Below are 18,950 nucleotides of genomic sequence, written 5' to 3'. Positions count from 1 at the left end.
TATAGTCAATTTTTTTCATAAAAGTTAACTGAATTAGTTTGATTTCTGTTAGGTTTGAATCACTTACTGAGCTGCTGTAGTTTTGTGTGGGTGTTTACCTGAGGAAGACCAGAGTTAACTTAAATCATTTACCGAATTAATCACGATGATCCAGTGCAGGTCTGTTCCTTGCTCCCGATAATCAAACTCTATTCTCTTGACTCCAAACAACACATATTGATTTCACCAAACTAATCAGTTAGCAGTATAAGTACACGTTGCATGAAGAGTTTCCACTGTGTGATACTCTCCCTCACGTTGGGAAAGGGACCATCTGACTCCAGGCTGGGCACTGTTTGTGTTTGATCCAACATTCACTGACATCCTCAAGGTCACCTCGGCAGCTGGCTGCTTCCCACACCAGCTCCATACCCTCCACGTGTGTGTGTGTGTGTGTGTGTGTGTGTGTGTGTGTGTGTGTGTGTGTGTGTAGGGACAGATGTGTGAGAAAATACGTGAGAAAACTGAAGATAATGGAAGATAATTAATAAGAGGAAGCACAGACGTGTTTTTCATGTAACTGGAGTGGTGTATTCATGCCAGGTTTTCCGTGAACAGTCCTGGGGTTTATCTGGACCATGCAGACTTCAGGGCAGCACAAGCTGATAGTGGAGGAGTGAGTAACCTTTCTCGAGGTTAATGTGTAATTTTGGCGGGGCCAAGCTTGATGGAGGGCCGGAAGGAGGGTAATGTATAGCCCAGGTGTTACTTTCAGTCCATTTATTTGCCTCACTGCTCTGTTGACCCTCGTCTGCAGAGGACTCCCCGCCTTCTGCCGAGGTTCACACGAAGAGCTGGACGACTTCAGGTTTGCATTCGTACTTTCTTTGGATTTTCCTTAAATGTAATCTTATCCCTCAAACAATGATTTCCCTCCTCAGGCAACGAGCTGTCAGGTCCCATGTTTGTCTCTGTCCCCCGGGCTCAGTAACTGGAATCTGTCCCTGCAGAGTGAAAGTGTGCAGGGCCTGGCTGGTTACTGTACCTAGGGGCCAGCCGTGCTCCAGAGGCTGCATCATCTCCACTATAGATACTATCCACTGCATGAGATTCACGTCTGAATTAGTCAAATATACTGTATGTGTGTTTCGGTTTGGTTTTGCTTCCTTTGCTGACATGAGTTGAACTGCTCCTCTGCAGCCGTGGGAAAAGCGGCAGTCATAACCAAAGTATTCCGAGATGAGAGAATGAAGCAGCAGCTGCAGAAATGATCCTCAGCTGCCCCTGTCTCACTGGATATTTTTTTATATAATAATACACATCTATTACAAATTCCTACTTGTTTTTTCCCTGTCTGTCTGAACTAAAAGAAAAAGTAAACGCTTCATTTGAAAAGATGCAATGTTTTTTCTCTCTCTCTGTTTCTGTCATGTCTTCATGTTCACAAGAGTTAATACAAACAAAACCAATGTAAACCACATTAGAACTGATGTTGGATCTGCATTTTTTAGCTAAATGATTGAATCTCAACTTCAGCCTCCCAGCTCCAGACAGTGTTGAGATATGATCTGTAGGTGGGGAGGGACTTAATAGTGTGTTGGTGTGGTCGGACGTGGCGCCCGTACAAGGGAACCACGTAAAGAAGAGGCATGTGATGCATTTACTGTGTGTGGGTGGAGGGCTGAGAATGAAGAACCGCCTGACATTTTTTACCTTTGACATTTACAACACACCAAAGTTAGAGAGTGAACAATTTGAAACAGTCTTCCTTCCAAATAAAAAGCAAAGACAAATAACCATGGGAGGATGATTTGTAACCTAGAAACCACATTTAAATTCACTAGATCCAAATATTTATTTGGATCAGCACCAAATTGCACACTCTGACTATAAGTCTGAATATTTTCATCAGGATCCATGCCATACCAAAATTTAACCGGTTCGTCCTCCCTCCACAAAGTGTTTTAGATATTGGTTGGGTAGCTTTACCATAATCCTGTTTACTTATAAAATAAAGCAGGCGAAAACATAACCTATTTTACTGAGGTGCTGTATAAACGTTTGAGTCTTTTAATATTTCTCTTAGAATAAATTGTTCTGAGTTAATGTTCCACTTGTTTAAACAGTCAGGTCCTCTCACTGTGATATTGAATATTTTACCTTCTGATCTAATGTTTAACTAAAGACAACATGCGCAAGATCTGTGTCAAGAAAAAAAAAAAGAAGATCTAAATCCTTGTACGGTTTCTCACACACACACTCAAACACAAACACACACACACACACATTCGTATTGTGTGTGTGCGATCGCTCTGCCGCGATGTAACCACAACGTCACCTTTGACTGGTTAGTCACATTTCAAGGATTCCAGGGAGGTCGCTGCTATTATAAGACAACCACTGAGCTGGCACCTCACCCATTCAAACACAACCTTTAAGCCAAGCATCAGGTTTACATCGGGTTTTGTGTCGTGTTTGTTTTCTTGGAGCTCCGCAGCTGGAGCGTTCACACCGCTCCTCCCTTCAGAACGATTCTTTGAGCAGCTGCTGCAGTTTGAACTCCGCGGAGTGAAAAACAAGTGTGAACAGGGAGACTTCACACCGGGCTGCTCACATGTGGCAGCGACACCTGTTTTGAACACCCAGGGAAATAATATAAAAAGAAAAATGTAATACGCTTCTCATCAACAGTTGATCTGTAAACTCTAATATAAATTAAATGACTAATCTTTTTAGCGATGTAACGTTTAATAAACACAACCATAAATCCGTCAAGTACATTCATCCTTGACAAGTAAATAATATGACAGTGCAGTAAAAATGATCTCAGTAATTACATGACATGGATACGCCAACTCTCAGACGGTTTTAAAATTTAATTGCAAAATATGACTAATACATGTTTTTATGTTGCTAATTCATTTAAAACGATGCATCACATTTTCACACGGCACACGATCTGGTGCAACTTCCTCTGAGGCGTGAAATAGTCTGGCAGCTTTTCCTCTTATTAGGCGTTGCTCTAAGAAGTCGGTCAAAGGTGAAATTGTCAAAGGTGAAAATGTCAGAAGGCCACATGATCGCGGCAAGATTTTTTTTTTAGCAATAATTTACACTCCTTACAATCCCGAAAACTACAGCTGTTTATTCTTCTTCATGTAGAAATACTCTGTACACATTTACAGTTTTTACTTTCAGACAAACACTTGATCGCTCCAGGTGACTAATCTACACTTCTAATATCAGAAGGCTTTCGCTTCACTAGATACTAGATGTGAAGGGCAAGTTTGGGTTTTCAATATGTATAAAGTGGGATATGAGGCCATCAATACATGACCAACAAGCTTGTCCTCGTAAAATGCTTACAAAAAAGAATTGTAAAAAAGGCATTGTGGAGATGCGTCAGTCCCTTTAAATGTCCAGCCGGCGCACAATCACATGTCAGGGAGAATCTACTGTCCTGTTCCTCTGACAATAGAGGGACCCGGGGCCAACGTGCTGTGGAACCGTCCAGTAGCATCGGAGGCTCGCGGCCTGTCCAGAAAGCTCTCTGTGCTTTTGCACCTCACTGTTGACAGCGGCAGGGCTGAGGGACCCGCTGGCCGCGTGTGGAGAGGGGTGGGCGGGTGGGGGTGGGTGTGAAGGCCCTATACAAACAGCCCCTGGCCTGAATTAGGCCCTCACAACCTGTCTAAAAATAACAGAGAGAGTGAGACGGCGAGAGAAAGAGAGAAACAGGGTCTGTGCTCGCCGGGTGGAGAGGAGTAGCACACACCGTGGGGGTTTATGTGTGTGTATTTCCAGAAGCAGGGTGTGGGTGGGGGAGGTGGTTGAGGAGGGCCTTAGTACATTGCATCCTCGTATATGTCCGTCCGCAGGCAGAAGAGGATCCCTCCGCCCAGCATGAAGATGGTGGCCCCCCAGCCCAGCCCGTAGCCCCAGTTGAACTCATGGTACGTCTGGAGAACCGTTCCGTCGATGAACTTGATCGGGTAGAGGACGAGAGCGCAGGCCTGCAGAACCACTGGAACACAAAGAAGAGAGAGAGTCAAACATGAGATATCCTAAAAATCATACAGGCAGAGTTCTACACTTCCACTGTTTATATTCATGCTGAAAGCACTTTAGTCATTGAGGTGACCTTGTCGGAGGGAACAAAGAAAACTGTGTGTTTTTAGAAGCCTGTAGGTAAAAAATGATGTATGTCTCAAAACAGGTTTAAACAAGTCCAATACTCTTTTACCATGATAAAACAATGTATTTGGCTTATAATGTATAAGATCATAATTTAATTTTGATTGTCGATTCAAGCCTGGACCGTACCTTGCTTTTAAAAAACAAAGGAAGAGATTTGGATCAAAATGCAATTCTATTTCTTGCAGAGTGTGACACCTCCATCAAAAGACAAACACACTTTGATGTGACACATCTCCCTGTGGATTTCTCCTTCAGTTCAAAGTAAGGACTCTTGTGAAGTGGCTGGCTTTTTTTCCTCGACAGTGATTGACTTAAACAGCACAAGGCAAAACCTGTGCAGGGGCTCTACTTAGTGAAATGTGAAATGAATAGATTTTTTAAAATATAATAATACTTTTTTGTTTATTACAGGGGATAATAACCATAACTGCAATAAAAACCACAGTACAAACAAGGGAAGGCTCAAAGACATAAAAAACACTGGGAGGTGAAATTGAGTTAATATAGTAAAATGCCTAGTGGGAAGATACCATCCAGTGACATAATAAATGCTTTGCGTTAAAGGAAGGACTTGAGGAGAGATTAAAATGATGCCTGTCTGATTTCAATAGAGAGTTTCAGAGTCTGGGGGCGCGAACAGCAAAGTCACCTTTAGTCATATAAGCTGGGAACTGGGAACAACCAGTAGAGCTGCATCCTCAGCCCTCTCTTACAGTCGCCCTTATTCTCGTCCATCTTGATATCTAAAAAATAAAACCACTTTGGTTCCTCCATCTTTGTGAATCATGAACTACAGCGTTGTCGTGAGCGTGTACGTGGGTGTGTGCGATCAAAGAGGAACTGTGGTCTGTCCTCAGAGCAGTTTCCTCTCCGTGTGCTTCTCGGTGACTCTTGAGGAAAGGACTCTCTGTAGCCGTGGCTCAACCTTTCCTTCCTACAGGACGGCGCGGTGGGCGTGCAAGAGGTCCGATGGCAGTTCGAGAATGCAGTGGTGTTGATGGAGGCCCATACTGAGCTCGCAGCCCCGCTGAGGTCATATTTCTGGACCAAAAATAAATACCACAGCCACGCTGCTGCCAACGGGCATTTAACGACCATCCCCTCTGCTGCTGCTGCTGCTGAGGACTGTGTGTGTCTGTGTGCAGGCCTTATTCTCGTAAGGCTCTTAAAGCAATTACACACAGGAAAGGATAACACTGCATTCCCACGCTTTTCTGTAAATGGCTAGCAGTCATTCAGACGTGGTCATTAAAATGGCTGCACACACTGGTCCTTTGTCACTGATGTTTTCAGGGACAGAACAAGACAGAAAACTCCTACATCGACCTTCCATCACTAACTTAACAGTTTGGTTTTATCTCTCTGCCACTTCTGGGAAATAAACCCAATGTAAAATACTAGATTTATCAGCTCGTTGTGTTATTCTACATCTTACAGTAATATACTTGTTAATGACCTGTCCAGGGTGTGCCCCCCCCCCCCCCTCCTCGCTCAATGTCAACTGGAATTGGCTCCAGCCCCCCCGTCGCCTGCGACCCTCAGGTAAGCAGTATAAATAACGGATGTAATTATGGGTTTCCAGAGAAATAAGACTTAAGGGACAGATGGTTTGGCCCTTTTTAGGAAATAGTAGATGAACCGACACAAACCACACTTGTGTGCGACTGTTAAATGTGCGACAGAGAACAAAGACCGGACACAGAGGGAAATACCACCGCCACGGCCAAGCAGTCCCCTTAAATTAATTTAATCTGCACCAAATTACACTCACTCATGGATATTAGTTTCCTTAATGTGCCTCATTTCTTTTTCATCCAGGTCCATGTTTAATTCCCTGGGAAAACTAAAATATCCAAATATGGATATTCAGGCTTGTTCGGACGTGGAATTCGTACTAATGCTTTGATGGATTTATCTTTGGACGGTTCACTGACAGATGTTTTTTTAAGAAGAAATTTGCAAACAAGAGTCCAACAGTCCCCTTATGAAACCACGTTTAAATTCACAAGATCCAGATTTTTGATTTGGATCTGCACCAGATTAAACACAAGCTTCCTTCCCCCAAGTTTTGTGGAAATCCAATCTGTTGTTTTTGTGTAATCTTAATCACAAATAAAGAAACTAGGGTGGAAACATGACCTCCTAGGCAGAGGTAGCAACTCCGTTCAAAGTTAAGTGGACAGCGCCTCTAACGGTCATGAATAAACAAGCTAGAGTTGATATAAGAGAGAAATCGACATCAAGAAAACCCAAGAAGGGGATGGATTTCCCATCACCTCCTTTGAACTTGCAGGCGTGATGAGAAACTGCAGGAGGTGGAACATTACTTGTGACACATAACAGGATGTCTGATTTATTCTATAATCAAATTTTTACTTTGGAAACTTTGGCAGGACTGGGCAGAGTTAAACGGTGGTAAGTGGTTAGCGTTTCATCACCGCTCTTAGAATAGAGTCACAGCACAGGCTGTGAGGCAGTGACCTCAACGCATGTATAGTATATGAAGGAATGTGTTCTGCTAAAACTTTCATTATAATTGTGTGTTTCCTATAGATCCTCCCTCTCTCCGGTGTCAAATTTTAGTTTGCGACCGCGGGACATTCTCACAAAGCACACGGTGCAGTCCAGCAGTGAGCCAGTGCTGGCTGAGGAGTCTGTGGTTCTCTTTCGCTCAGTGACTTCACTGTGTCGGTAAGGCTGCAAATTCTGCGGCTACTTCTTCTTGGCACACGAGCCTGCAGCTCCTCAGTCCTCACCACAGAAAAAAATGAGCTCAACAAGCAAGCTTCTTTTCTTCTGCACCCTTTTATTTTAAGTGAGCACTGGAAAGGGGGGAAAAAGGAAAAACACTGTGTGTATGGAAATTGCTGGGGTTGTGGTGAATGCATATGAGCTGCCTTTCTGTTTCCAAATCGTGTATAAATATTCATACGGGCTGATGTTTTGAGAAGCTGTGCACTGGAAAGGTGATGGGGGAAGGTGGAGGAAAGGACCTACCCGCAGTGAAGAGGAGCACGGCCACGGTGCGGTAGTGCTGCCTCTGAGTCCCCCGGCAGAGGGATATGAGGGCCACCAGAAACGCCACCAGAGTCGCCACGCCGCCGGCCGCCAGGAGCACCAGCGTGGCAATCTGCCAGTCTGCGGGAAAAGGGGACACACACGCAGGTTAGAGAGGGAGGAGAGCACGCACAAACACAAAAGCCAGATTGTTGAATTGAAGCGCTTTGCTGACAAGCACGAAAACAAAAGCGGATCCCTCGGAGTGAAGCGGGTGAGGCAGAACAAACTCGGGCCTGCACCACAGAGCCATCAGGAACCACACGGAACCTGATTGGTTACTCAGTCGTCACAGTAACTGGGTTGAATAAGTAGAATGTACCTGGATTGGACATTAAGATTGACGTCTGTTGTACTTGCACCATCACACACTAGTTTTTTTCCCTGTAAATTATTTTTTGGTAGTTTTTCTCACTGTAGTCGAGGATAGAGGATGTAGGACCTTTTCATTTTTGGATGAACAGTGACTTTAAATCCAGTGAGTCAAACTGTGATGTGTGAATATGGACTATAAATTTGACTTGTTATTGCAGGTTTCCTTATCTTAAAAGCTGCTTTCAAACATTTGCAATGGTGTCAGCACAATTCTGTTCTAGAGGGGCTGAACAAAGTAAATGCCCCAAACATTTTCTTGCCCAACTGAGAATGCAGAAGGAACATGTCCAGAAAATTCACAGCGAGCGAGAGGTTGGTGAAGTTTCTAATAAGCGGCGGACAGAAAACTGAAAGAAAAAGGAGGAGACATATGCGTAGAAGACTCCAACGAAGAAGTCAACGAGACCATCAGAGTTTTGGGTGATGGCAATTGCCGGTGTCGAAGTGCTGTAGACATAAACATTGAGTTCTTCCTGTTGTTAGGAATGTGTCTGACCCTTAGAATCTCCCGCTGCGTTCACCATATGTGAAAAGCTAACTGCTGAAAAGGTCCAGCCCCAATTTTTTTTACGTCTGAAAACATCTCAGAAGATATTCCAACCACAGCTGCACCTTAGGCTTAATATAACTCCCTTTATTTATGAACTTCAGTATTGGTGATGGTTTACACTTCGCTCTAACCTCTTCCATATCATGGTGGCTTCTCAACAGCACATTTAATCTGTTTATTGCAAACAAACTGCGGTAGCTCCCGCTGGAAAAGCAAACCTCATCGGTTCCATGTGCGTCAGAGGATTCGTCCCTGGAAATACCTACACATCCCTTCAGAGCTTTTTTAATATTTAAACTAAGCTTAACTCTTTATTCTGAAAAGCATTGACAGAGAGAGAGAGAGAGAGAGAGAGAGAGAGAGAGAGAGAGAGAGAGAGAGAGAGAGAGAGAGAGAGAGAGAGTCTGATACCAGATACAAATGCATTCAGGAGAAATGTTTAAGTCTTCCATCCCTGCCTGTGCCACCGAGTGTCCTCTCTTTGATGTCCCACTCGTCACCGTCAGGAGACAAAAAGCCCGACCTCAAAAGACGAGACTCAAAAGGAGGATTTGCATTTGATGAAGCTGAGTGAACACTCGGTGCTGGGTGTGTCCCCTTCTCTCTGAGCGCTGATTGTCTTCAGTGTGGTAGAAATCAAAGTTTTTTGACATTGACACATGTGAACCTCATTTCATTCATCCCTCAGGAAATACTTCCCCCCCACCCTGACATCTTTGCTCCATTATGTGGTCGTGGCCTCTATGTGGTGAACTCTACAAAAAGAAAAACAGTGTTCTCACATCACATTTCTCCATCACTCGTCACGGCTGCGAGTGTTGATACTGTTTTCATCTGCGTTACTTCAGACACCCTCAGCTTCTTCTGTCTGTCGTCGCGTCACATCGCCCTAAAGATTATCTGTAACTGAATAACTTTGGAGATACCTAATGAAAATATGTGCGTAAATAAATCTGCTTTGGCTTTTTGGTGAACTGCACCTTTAACCCTATCACACCCCCCCTCTGCCGCCGCCTTAATGAGCTCTGCAGACACTCACAGCAACAAACCCGCCTCCTATTCACCCTGACACATTCCACAATATCAGAGAGCACTGAGCCACACCAAGCTCCTGCTTCCTTCTCTGTAGCCGTGCCTGTTTGAGTCTGTGATGGTGGCAGACAAACAGCAAAAGTCGCTCACGCCTGTTCAAGTATTTTTTATATATATATATATATATATTTAGCAACCAACCAGGACAAGATTTATATGTAATTCTATGAAGTTTTGTTTTAAGCTATCTATTCCCCTTTGTTACAGTCAGCTGTTGTATGTATAACAGGGATGAGGCTCCAGTTAAGCCAACCTACAGCACTGTACCAGCCACCAGGCAGATGAGGGTAAATCCAGTAGGTTTAATGTTGGTTTCCTCCCCCCAGTGGGAGAAAGGAAGGAGGTCGAGGGCGTAAACACCCGTCATGTGGCTTCTCTGCTGGACAAAAGGCGGCCTGGTGGGTCCGGGCCTGGTGAGGTGGAGGACGATGGGGGAAGATGCTCATTGTGTCTCTTCAAAGCCTGAACTTTTGCTGGGAGTGTGTTCACTCTCTTTGTGCCCTAGAGGATTACGTTTACGTTTCTACAAGACGTGTGAAGATATGGGGCTCGGGCGATATGGCTAAAAACTTTAAACCAAGATAAAGGTTTTCATATCAGTCGTCATTTATGTCACATTATTACTTCTTCTAAGTCTAAAGACGGATTTTTGGTGAAGGTGCATGTCGCAGCTGAATACCCCCCCCCCCTTCTAAACCAGAAAGAGAACTGTGGTAACCTTCAGTTGTCATAAAAACGCCAAAGTTGTTGAGTTTGTCCAATTTGGACGACTGTAAAAGACATGGCTGCCTCTGTCGAGAGGACCTGCTCCAAATGTTAATATAAAGTGCTTAAATATAAGGAGCCTATTCTGGGGTAAAGAAAACAACAATTTGCACAATTTAGATGAAACACACTAGTGAAAAAATCCCTAGGATTAACTTTTCCATTCAATAAGCCAATAGATCCCTTTCATCTAAATCTTACACACTTTTAAAATCACAAAGACTAAACATGTACACCTCCAGCCCTCAGTTGACTCCTAGTTATCTCTGTGCGGATAACAACAGTGAGACTTATTACTAAGTCAACATGGTCTCTATTCGAACTCTGTTGTTTTGCGTGCTTGCTCCCGAGCTGTGGTTACACCACAGTGCCTGGGCTCAGCATCACACTGCTGGTCCTCAGTGACACCACGTCACCGCTGTGGTATGGAGAGAGGAAATTCATCAGCAGCACAAGAAACAATGAACGCCCAAGCTGCTGGACAGAGACCAACAGGGACGACTAACTCAGACTGTGCCCATGGTGAGGGGGCGACGGCTGCTGTGGTTCGGTTCAACAAATACTCAACTCCTCTTTGTGTATTTCCAACAGTGTGTGTGTGTGTGTGTGTGTGTGTGTAGCCTCTTTGTGGCTGATGAGGAACACAATCCACTGATAACATGCTGCTTTAAAACCACACTTCAACAACACAAGGGATGATTACCACAGCATTATGGGCCATAATAAGTGGAGAGAAATCACTTCCAGCCTTTGGATTTCTGTTGGATTTCTGTCCAAAACAAGCAGCTCGTGTTTTTTCAACATCACCCTCCACTGTGCTACAACAGCAGTAGTTTTTTAACTGTGTCCCCCCCCCCCCAAAAAAAACAAGAAAAGTTACAAATACCAACACATGGAATGAAAATCAACATGTCAAAGCACTGTTTCTTACCCGATGTGAGTGTGGAGAAGCAGCTCCACTGGGGCTCCTCTCCCGGGTGCCGTGCGTCGGACTGGGAGCAGGACTCCCACAGCGACAGGGAGAAGTGGTCGGCGGTGACCCAGGCGGGACTGAGCAGAGCCACCAGGTCCAGGCACAGAGCCAGGAAGACGCACAGCAGCGCGATCAGCTTGAAGGGTCGGAACACGTACACCTCGTTCACAGACATCTTCTTCCTCTCGGCCTCCTCTTCCTCCTCTCATCCAGAGGTACCGCTCACTGCTGCGGGTCGGGCGCTGCTGAGAGATGAGCTCGGTCCTTGCGCGTCGTCTACCACCATAGCATGCACTGCTTTGTGTGCGGGTGTGTGCGTGCGTGTGTGTCCAGCTGGAAAAGTTTACTGGGAGACATCCGGTTATATCGAGTTTTCAAAATAAATGCTGTTGTGCTGGCCCAGGCAAAGAATACATCTACTTTTATTCCAGGGCTGGGTCATATATGCATGATTATATAGAGATGAAAATATTGATATCAGTTCATATTAATAATTATAATAATTCCTGTCACATTATAATTTATTAAGTTTAAAGTCTGATTATTTTTTTTAACTCTTCTTGACAAACACTTAATAAACAGCAATATAAATGCATCAGATATCTGTTATGTTACTATCGATACAAATTACATTATTATCATTGTTGATATTGTTTCATTGCCCAGTCCTACTCATTCCCACTGCATTATAAAATAAACTACACCTTTATAAGTTTGCAACTTATAATTAATTGGTAATAATGCATCATCCTATAATCCTTTACTTTTTATCATAAAGTTTAATATTCATTACTAATAACTCATGATATTATTTAGGCCTGTGAATTGGCTGCCATTTGTTACGGCACAAATCCAACATTAAAACAAAAGCAAAGACAAAAAAACAACGGGTAAAATGAATGAAGTACAAACCGGATATTAATAAAGAAGCATGACAGAAGATTGGAAAGTTCTAAACAGGCAGTCTTCCTTTAGTTTAGTGGATGACAACAGCCTTTGGAAAACTGGACACACACATGGAACAGTATAGGGGAGCAGTCGTGTCAGGTTTGGGGCTTTTATTTTGAAAACTTAGTTAAGCCCCCTCCACCTTTATGATGTATTTATAATCAGAAAGTAAATTCGCTTAAAATAAGGAGTTATGAATTTAACAGTGTTTCCCCCCACACATTAACATTTACAACAAGGTAATTCACAGTACACATGATATAAAGTAAGACTGGGGCAACAACAAAAATAATAAATCACACCAGACAGAGTGCATTCAAAGTAGCACAGAAGAAGAATATAACGTTTAATTAAGGTGAATTTTAAAAGAGAAACACCAAACCAATCATAAAATTACCTAACATGTACTTTACTACTTGTCTAAAACCCAAAGTAAATCACAAAGTTTCCACATTTTTAGTAACTTAACACCATGTTATACCTTCATAAGAGGGGAAGTGATTCTGATGAATGCAGCCAAAAACACTGAAATGTATGAGAAGATTAAACATTTGTGTGAAGATTAACTTTCACCGCTCAATTTAGACAATAATCCATTATGGGCCCTGGTACTGGTCTTTGTACATTAACTCAGTCTTTACAGACTCTGAGGCTGGGGAGTAGTTCATTCTCTTTGTGAACTATCCCTTTAATGTCATTCACGAAAAACTGAGGGTTGGTTTATGTGTTGTAGTGTGCTAATGATCCAGCAGATGGCAGACATGTGACATTATGGTTACTGGAGTCCATTTAAAACCCTATTTCTCTCCCCTCATACACAGTATTTTCAGTGGATATGAGGTGTAGCAGGATCACACATGAAAAATCCAGTTGCTGGCTGAAAATCGTTGTGACAGTTTAACAGTAAAACCGCTGATTAGCTTTTTGGTGTCCTCTGCTAATCCAGTTCTGGCTTCTTCACACAGCCTGGCATGTGTGTGGGCCGAGCTCACCGATATCTGTACCTGCTTTAGGAATCAACCCTTTAATCCATGCTCACGCGTACATTGGGTTTAATATCTCCAATGAACAGCCACAGAAAAATGTAACACCTGATAAATCCACCAAATGAAATGACAACTATGAAATAAGACTCGATTTGACGACGGTGTGGGTTGTATTTATTCACCCCACCAAACTGTGGAATATTTACATTGCACCAAGTAATAACAGGAGCGAATATGAATAATCGGCTGGATGTGGGGACCACTAATGTTCGGTCATTTGGCTTCTGAGGCCTAAATGTTTCCTCACATGACACACCAGACTACACCTTCAAGTGTTTATGATTAAAAACAACAACAAAGCTACAAACAATACCAAACCTACCGGGTCTCAACTGATTAATCATTTGTTGAACATTTAGTCAATCGCTTTTAAAGCAGCTTGAACTGCAAATTATTTGTTTGAAAGGTGCTATATGAATAAAGTTTTAATTTGATTGATTGATTTAGCTGGTGCACTTATCTAGTTGGATCCAGGAAAAATTACCAATTCACTCCTTGTTTGCATAAAACATCCGCACTAAATTGTTTCTCAAATATGCGGAGAACTTCCAACAAACCATATCGAGAAACATTTGTTACACATGTTTAAAAGCAGCCTTTTGTTAGCACGAGTAAAGGCCAAACGTCTTTTCTAAGTGGAGTCTGTCAGATCTTCTTCTTCACAAATGTTTGGTTGAATGATTTATTTACCAAGTGCCATGCATCTGCCTGGTAGTGATAGCATGATGGAAGGGACAACCAGCTAACTAGTTTAAATGCCCTGTACATCTATATTGTATATATATGTCATTTTTAAGGCTGTTATCTTTCTGAGGAAGTTTATGTTTCTATCGGCACCTGTCTTTTTAGGAGACAACGTTGATGTTTTAAAAAAGTAAACATTTGTGCATGAGAAGGTTTTTCCTGTGAAAGTCACACCTGCGAGACAATGAGTGTGTTTACATGGACAGCAGTCATCCAAAGATTGCCCTTATTACAAATAAAACATTACATTTGTTATGATGTTTACATGAGTTGCTATTATAATATGGCAGTTGGTAACTGGCGTACAGGTCGATGCTTTGAAAACTCCGATGGGACATTTACATACAGACATAATGAGACTGATCTCAGAATACTCCACATTTCTTAATTTGATCTTACTCTGATTATGACCTTCATGTTAAGGTCATCGGAAAATTATATTTACATAACAGTGTCTGGTTCAGACCTTTTGCTGTAACTTGATATTGGAATAAAGGTGTCCATGTAAATATAATAGGAATGATTAATAGGAAAAACGATGGCTTGGCAGTTACTTTAAGTATTTCAATACTAAGTGAATATTCTGAGCTCAGCCTTTCCTCAAGTGTTAATGTACAATCTAAACTGATTCAGGGTCTTTGGATTCCACCTCTTCTGCTTTCTTGCCCAGTCTGGTTTAATTCCACCCATATCATTAGGTGCCTAGATTAGAGGTTTTCAGTGTGTCTGATATAATGAGAGTTTCAGACTAAATGCCACCTTTCTCAGTCCTAATGGTACGACCAGGCTGCCAGCGGGACATCGGAGGAGAGGGTGGGGGTTGTCTAGTTTCAGACATATCCATGGACAGAGCATTTCTCATTTCCTCTAAATGCACCTCCTCCCCCGGCAGAACAGCCAGAGCGCTCTGTCATCCTCCTCCAAAAGCCCCTCATTAGAAACTCTGCCGAGCAGACAAAGCTACTTGAGATGGCACAATGGTGACTCCCCACATGGCGATATGAACGGGCGTACAGGAAATCCAGGTCATCCTGTACTTTTCCCCTGTCCTCTCTCCCTGATTCTAACTCGAGCTGCCCACCTACAAACCTGTTATACCCCATCCGCCATGTTTTAGATATCCTGGTGATTTTATACAGACTCACAAATTCCAACACTGTGAAATGACACATGATGATGTCACACCTCTGTGATTCATCAGACGGTGAATTGATAATGAGGAATGTTTCAGCGCCTCTGAGGTTGAAAATGCTTCTTCAGGAACTATGAGGTGCTGCTCTGTTGCTCATTGTGCTCTCTCCGGAGCGACTGCAGCTGATTAGGCTCAGAATAAGCCTCTCAAGGTTTTTACGGCCATGAATGAGCTTCCATGGTAACTGATTAGGCTTTGTTAAATGATGCTGCCATTACTACAGAGGTCCGCCCGGCTCATCACTCTCTTTACCGTAACAACACCATCACACCATCGTGAGTCACGCTGTGTTCAGACTTCACAGTTTGAACATGAGTCAGGATTATTTACTCACTTTCTAATTCCTTCAGTTATAATTTCACCGTATTGGGAAATGTCACCACTTAACTTTATCGCTTAATTATCATGACACTACTTTTAAAGTCAAAAGAAATAGTAGACAAGTGGGAAAAAGTAATACATTTTTATTGGATACATTTTCAGACTTTTAATTTCAGAGCACAGCAGTGACGTTAGCTAGATGCTAATACAGCCTGCTAGGCTAACACAATAATAATGCTAAAGTATCAAGGTTTAACAGGTGTAACATGTGCACCATGAACCATCTTATATCATCTAAACACGCTAACCTTTGTTTTCAAAACACATATTACAGGCAGATTGAAATTACAAATACTTGATGGTGATTCTATATGAGGAGTCAGTAGTAAAAAGCAAGTACATTTTCACAAGTCATGTATTTTAGTTAGATTTTGAGAAACTTGTACTTTGTAATTTTTCATTCCACTTCAACTTATTTTGGGTATTTGATTACATGTGTCATTTTTCAGATTCAGATTCATCATATACATATTATCAACAAAAAATACATAATAATGTGGTCTTACAGTTGAGATATATAGAAGTAGGCCCAGCCCAGCACTACTAGCTGCAACATTACAGCAATATGCATACACATATTTCTTATCCATTTGGTTATCCAATTAACATATTTGTATGAGTAATTTTACATTTTGTGATTTTAGTTCGATATAAATCATTTTCAACTTTTGTAATACATGAGTGTTTCTATACTATGGTATTGTTATTTTTAGTAAAGTTAGATATCTGAGTATGTTTTCAACCATTTGGAAAAATTCAAGAATTCCCAAATTTATTGAAGTTCATCCTGGGTGTGAAGTTAATGTGCATAACAAAGTTCACACCACACAATCTAACAGTAGCTGAGACATTTCACATGAAACCAGAAATGCCAACCTCAGGGTTGCGCTATAGAGGTCACAAGGTCACAAGAGTCGATTCCGTTTAGAGCAACACGATGAACAGGGTGACAGACCGACATGTTACCCCACAGTCTAATCCACTCATTCATAAACTAATTTACTAATCCATTCATTCATTGATGTACATGTTCAGCTTGTCTCCAGTGGCCCATTGAGAGACACACTAAGACAAACATCCTCTCTGGACTGTGCAGCTTGTTGAGCTCATCTCTGTCCCTCCATGTTTAACCTCGCAGCTCACGTCTGATGACATGTGGCACCGGTGGTGTCACATTGACGCTGCTGTCTCCTGAACATCACAGCCGTCAGAGCATGTGAGGTTTGCTCAAAGTCACCTCCTTGAACCCTCGACCCGTTCAAACGCATTTTTTTCCTCCTTCACCGAGTTTCTCATAGTCTCTTAGATGTTAAGCGAGCAGCTGGGTTTGAAGTATCCTGCTGAAGGTCCCGTTGACAGTTGGTACTGAGGGAGGCGACTGGATGTCTCCCTCACTTCCTGCGGCTCCGATTTACCAGCTTTCCAGGGGATTTTAAAGCGATGGCTCTCCAGTGTTAACGTTTAGTCCTGAGACCACTGCTGCTGCACTGACTCCACAAAATGCTGAAGTGTGTTATGAGAACGTGAGTGACGGATAAGCCTCGACCGCTGTGATGAGGGTTTTCTCTCCGCATCATCTTCACTGTCACATCACGTCAGGATTTCAACTCACATCAAAGTGGAGGAGACGGCCTTTAGAGTGATGAAGATGAGGAAAATGCTGTGTTAGCCTGTTAAGTTTTGTGAATCATCCTCAACTGGCTGAGATTTTTTTATTTCGTTAATTAGATCCAGGTTCCTCCCATTTTTGTTGTAAGTTATTTGGATGCAGTTTCTCAGTGTCGGACTGAGACAAGCTCATGCAGCCAGGTCCTAAAGTACGATGTGGTTAAGTACACAGGCAAGTTAGGGGAGAGAGAGAGAGAGAGAGAGAGAGCGAGAGAGAGAGAGAGAGAGAGAGAGAGAGAGAGAGAGAGGAGAGAGAGAGAGAGATAGTCTGGTGATTGACCTCAGAAAACATTTGACTTAATAAGCTCGGTTAATTTGTTAAAATAACAATGAACAAATCCTTGATTCATGGCTCCCTGGTGAACACCGCACGTCTTAGAAACACCAAATAAGGGCTTTGTTTATGTTAAGTTCAATAAATTATACCACGCCAGATTTATTTATGAAAGCCTCCAGTGTTTGCGCTGGACACACGGAGCCCTGCTTGGCTTCACAGTCTCTGCAGTCCCACTGTGTCTCCTGAATGTCCACCTGTCTCTCTGTGGCTCGTCCACTCAGGGCCCGTCTGCCAGCTTGTGGACATCTGTTTACTTCCTCCTCCATCGGTCGTCATGGCCACAACGCCCCCCCCCCCAGCCCCTCACTATTGCCATTCTCTCCAGTCCCCTCCCCTCCCCTGGCTGGCCGGCCCTCTCCACCCCTCTCTCGTGTTCCCCCCTCACACCAGCTGTGAACCACTTATGCTTATCCTGCAGTCCACCTAGACTTCACATTGGCGGATAAAGCACAGCACAGCACTCCTTCTGGAACTGTCACTGTACTTTGCTGTGTGTGCTGGTTTGCTGATCCAGAGACACCTTATCTAAATGTGCACACCGACACTGGATACGTGTCTACATTTGATCAACGGGATTTACATCATGCACATGGTTGAATGGCAAATGTAGTTTTGTTGTTTATTGCAATGCACAGCAGAAGGGAAAGACAAGCAGACGATACATGGATACATGGATATTATTTTATCAATTTGAAATATAGAAGACGTGCCTTATGTCCTGCACATTTGGATTTGATCCACAATTTATAATCTTAGATATGTCTTTAAATTCAATAATAACTGTAATGGCATATTATTTATCACATGCCTGTTGCCCTGGAAACCCTGGTTGACCTGACTCGAACTTTGACCTGCGATGTCAGTCTTTTATTCACTGGCACACTTCTGAGCATTAAGAAGAAACAATGGTGACCTTCAGGAAACATAAAAGCAAGGAAGGCCCAGGCTTGAGCCAGGGTTGGTTTGTCCTTTCTGGGCTACTGTAGAAACGTGGCGGTGCAATGTTGTGGACTCCGTGGAAGAAGACCTGTGCTCATTGTAGATATAAAGGCTCATTCTAACAAGAGGCACAATGATTGTTAGTTTCAGGATATTATAATTAAGAATATTGTAATCAATTCCCCTAAATCCTACATACGGGACCTTTAAAATGATTGGTTCTAGTCATATGTACTCATATAACATTTCAGTATTATGATAAAGTGTACTATGTATTGTATCCTGTTCTTTAAGATTCATGAATATTACAATGGTAAGAATATATGTGCAACACATGGAATAAACTCATGTATGAAAGACATTGAGGTTATTTGTATGACATCGAGGATTAAGTATATGGATATCTCCAAAAGTTTTAATGGGCACAACATAAGTGAAAAATGAGTGGACAATAACACAGATGACATCAAATGAATTCAGTCTGATGTCATGTAGGAAAAACCCCTTACAGCTGAGTCAAGCATGTGACTTCAACTTTATTGTCCCCGAGATTTGTTTTGCAGCTAGGCAAAGAAAAAAAACTCACTGGAAGACAGGCCCACAGTATCGGCCACAAGAAAGAAAAACATCAAAATGCATAAATACATGAATACATCAAAGAGCAACAGAAAACCAGGAGCGGGTAAATGTTTGCTCTTGGTTGGTGA

General features: G+C 42.6%; 1 protein-coding gene across 1 annotated transcript in view; it reads left to right on the top strand.

The window, feature by feature from the left end:
* Window positions 1–7,238: 7,238 nt before the first annotated feature.
* The window catches only part of LOC128457652 (neuronal migration protein doublecortin), a 39,352-nt gene continuing 27,640 nt past the window's right edge, over window positions 7,239–18,950 (top strand). The window contains exon 1 of the mRNA XM_053442435.1: window positions 7,239–7,341. Within this exon, the coding sequence (XP_053298410.1) occupies window positions 7,239–7,341 (103 nt within the window). The remainder of the gene's footprint in view (window positions 7,342–18,950) is intronic.

Source organism: Pleuronectes platessa, chromosome 15, assembly GCF_947347685.1.
Source record: "Pleuronectes platessa chromosome 15, fPlePla1.1, whole genome shotgun sequence".
NCBI classification, from domain to species: Eukaryota; Metazoa; Chordata; class Actinopteri; order Pleuronectiformes; family Pleuronectidae; genus Pleuronectes; species Pleuronectes platessa.
Note: the sequence above shows the minus strand (reverse complement) of the source record. Positions and strands in the feature narration are given on the sequence as shown.